The sequence below is a fragment of the Chiloscyllium plagiosum genome, chromosome 51 (genome assembly GCF_004010195.1).
Source record: "Chiloscyllium plagiosum isolate BGI_BamShark_2017 chromosome 51, ASM401019v2, whole genome shotgun sequence".
In the NCBI taxonomy this organism is placed as follows: Eukaryota; Metazoa; Chordata; class Chondrichthyes; order Orectolobiformes; family Hemiscylliidae; genus Chiloscyllium; species Chiloscyllium plagiosum.
The window spans coordinates 3015004-3017331 of NC_057760.1; the positions used below are offsets into that span (position 1 = coordinate 3015004).

General features: G+C 56.0%; 1 protein-coding gene across 1 annotated transcript in view; it reads left to right on the forward strand.

The window, feature by feature from the left end:
- The window catches only part of LOC122544725 (cyclic AMP-responsive element-binding protein 3-like protein 4), an 8233-nt gene extending 6297 nt beyond the window's left edge, over nucleotides 1–1936 (forward strand). The window contains exons 4-5 of the mRNA XM_043684024.1: nucleotides 137–264; nucleotides 1238–1936. Coding sequence (XP_043539959.1) covers nucleotides 137–264; nucleotides 1238–1414 — 305 coding nt within the window. The 3' untranslated portion in view covers nucleotides 1415–1936. The remainder of the gene's footprint in view (nucleotides 1–136; nucleotides 265–1237) is intronic.
- The last annotated feature ends 392 nt before the right edge of the window (nucleotides 1937–2328 follow it).

Below are 2328 nucleotides of genomic sequence, written 5' to 3' on the forward strand. Positions count from 1 at the left end.
GTGGGTGGGTGAGTGGGTAGGGGTGGGGTCTCTGGGGGGGTAGGGGTGGGGTCTCGGGGCGGAGGTGGGGGCAGTAGGGGCTGGGACCCCGGGGCGGGGGATGGGGTTGTAGTGACCGTGTTGTTCCGTGTTACAGGGGGATGGAATACAGCAATGCTGCTCCCAGAGGCCTGTATTGTGGACAGTGCGACTGATCTGACAGGCTGTGTGAAAAGACCACTCAGTGTGACAGACAGTGACAATGAAACTGCTGACTGCCTCATGGTAGGTAGGACAAGGCACTCCCCAAAATAAAATATAGCAGCAAGAGACCATCCGGGAACCGGCGTTTCCACACCACCACGTTGCCACCAACTATCCATCTGTCGGCAACATCACCCACTGTCTACTCAGTAAAGGGGGGTGGAACCCCATATCCCAGTCAGAGGCAGCCCCTTCAGGAGGGGGAGGGGGACCCCATACCCAGTGAGAGGCAGCCCCTTCAGGAGGGGGAGGGGGACCCCGTACCCAGTGAGAGGCAGCCCCTTCAGGAGGGGGAGGGGGACCCTGTACCCAGTGAGAGGCAGCCCCTTCAGGAGGGGGAGGGGGACCCCGTACCCAGTGAGAGGCAGCCCCTTCAGGAGGGGGAAGGGGACCCCGTAGCCAGTGAGAGGCAGCCCCTTCAGGAGGGGGAGGGGGAGGGGGACCCTGTACCCAGTGAGAGGCAGCCCCTTCAGGAGGGGGAGGGGGACCCCGTACCCAGTGAGAGGCAGCCCCTTCAGGAGGCGTGCCCTCTGACCTATCCCTGAGGGTTTGTGTGTCTTTAAGGTTGATCTGTGCATTAAAAAAAATGAATTAGTTTTCTTTTGTGTAATAAGGTGTTTTCAATTGTTTTTGTCTTTTTTTGTATTTATTTTATGTTTCGTTGTTAAAAGTACATCAGCCTCTGGTGAAGACATTCAGTAAATGACCACCACAGGAATCAAAGTGAAAAATTTGAAGTTATGGTCTTTCAGGCCAGGATTCACTGTGGGATCGGACGTAGCCAGTAACAGGGCTGACCCCCTGATCAGTGGGATCGGACGTAGCCAGTAACAGGGTGACCCCCTGATCTGTGGGATCGGACGTAGCCAGTAACAGGGCTGACCCCCTGATCTGTGGGATCGGACGTAGCCAGTAACAGGACTGACCCCCTGATCTGTGGGATCGGACGTAGCCAGTAACAGGCCTGATTGCCTGATCTTCTGTCCTTTCCCAGCCTTACCCTGATCTGATACTGACCGAGGAGGAGAAGCGACTGCTCACTCAGGAGGGTATCGTGCTGCCCAGTAACCTACCCCTGACCAAGGTAAGCTGCCATTTCTTTCTGAAATCCACAGGCAGCATCAGGGCTGGCAGGAACTGGGTAACACCAGCTTTAAATATTCGAGAGTGAGGGGGGAGCAGAAAGAGGTGACAGTGGTTGGGGAGTCCAAGGAGGAAATGCCAGGTAGCTGAGGGCTGCTCGCTAACGGTGAAGCGATGTTGGAGGTATGCTGAGAAAGGATGTGGGATAACCAGAGTGGGCGCAGGAGGACCGGGAGAGAGCAGTTTGTATAAGGTCCCAATGTCCACTTTAAGAAGGATGTGCTGAACAATACAAACAGACACCGTCGGTGCCCAAGGAGGCTGTTCAGCCCGTCTGTAACAGGGCTGATTGGTTTGTGTTCGGAATTCCATATTCCCACCAACTCGTGAAGAAACCCTCAGTCCCACCTGCCAAATCTCGGAAATGTCCAGTGACCCCGGCGAACAAGAACAGTTACCGGATTGAGGGATTTCAAGCCAGTATCGGGATGGGAGAAGCTGGGAGTGTTCTCCTTGGAGTGCTCAGAGTGAGAGGTGATTGTGACCGAGGTGCTGACATTCGCGAGAGGTTCAGACAGAATCACAAGGGAGGCAGTCTGCCCACTGGGGGGGGTGCGGTGCAGAGCTGGAGGATGCGGGGCTTAGGTATTGGAAAAGGGGGAGGGGATAGAGGGAAAGATAAGGATGTGGAGTGCACATTCTGAAATGTGCAAGGCCACTGGGAAATGAGCAGGAGGTGAATTGCTCCTACAGAGAGCTAGGACAGAGATGACAGGCTGATTGGCCAGTGCGCTGAGGACAACATGGGTGAGGATTAAAGAAATTCTCAGGAGTGAGCACGGGATGGGGGTGGCATTGGGAAGAGGGGTGGTGTTGGTAAAGTCAACTCTAGAACCTTCCCCCCCCCCCCCCCCCCGCTCCACACCTCACCCCTCCATTTCCCCCTCCTCCCAACCCCACATCCGCCCCCTCTCCGTCTCCCACTCCCTACCGACCCCACAT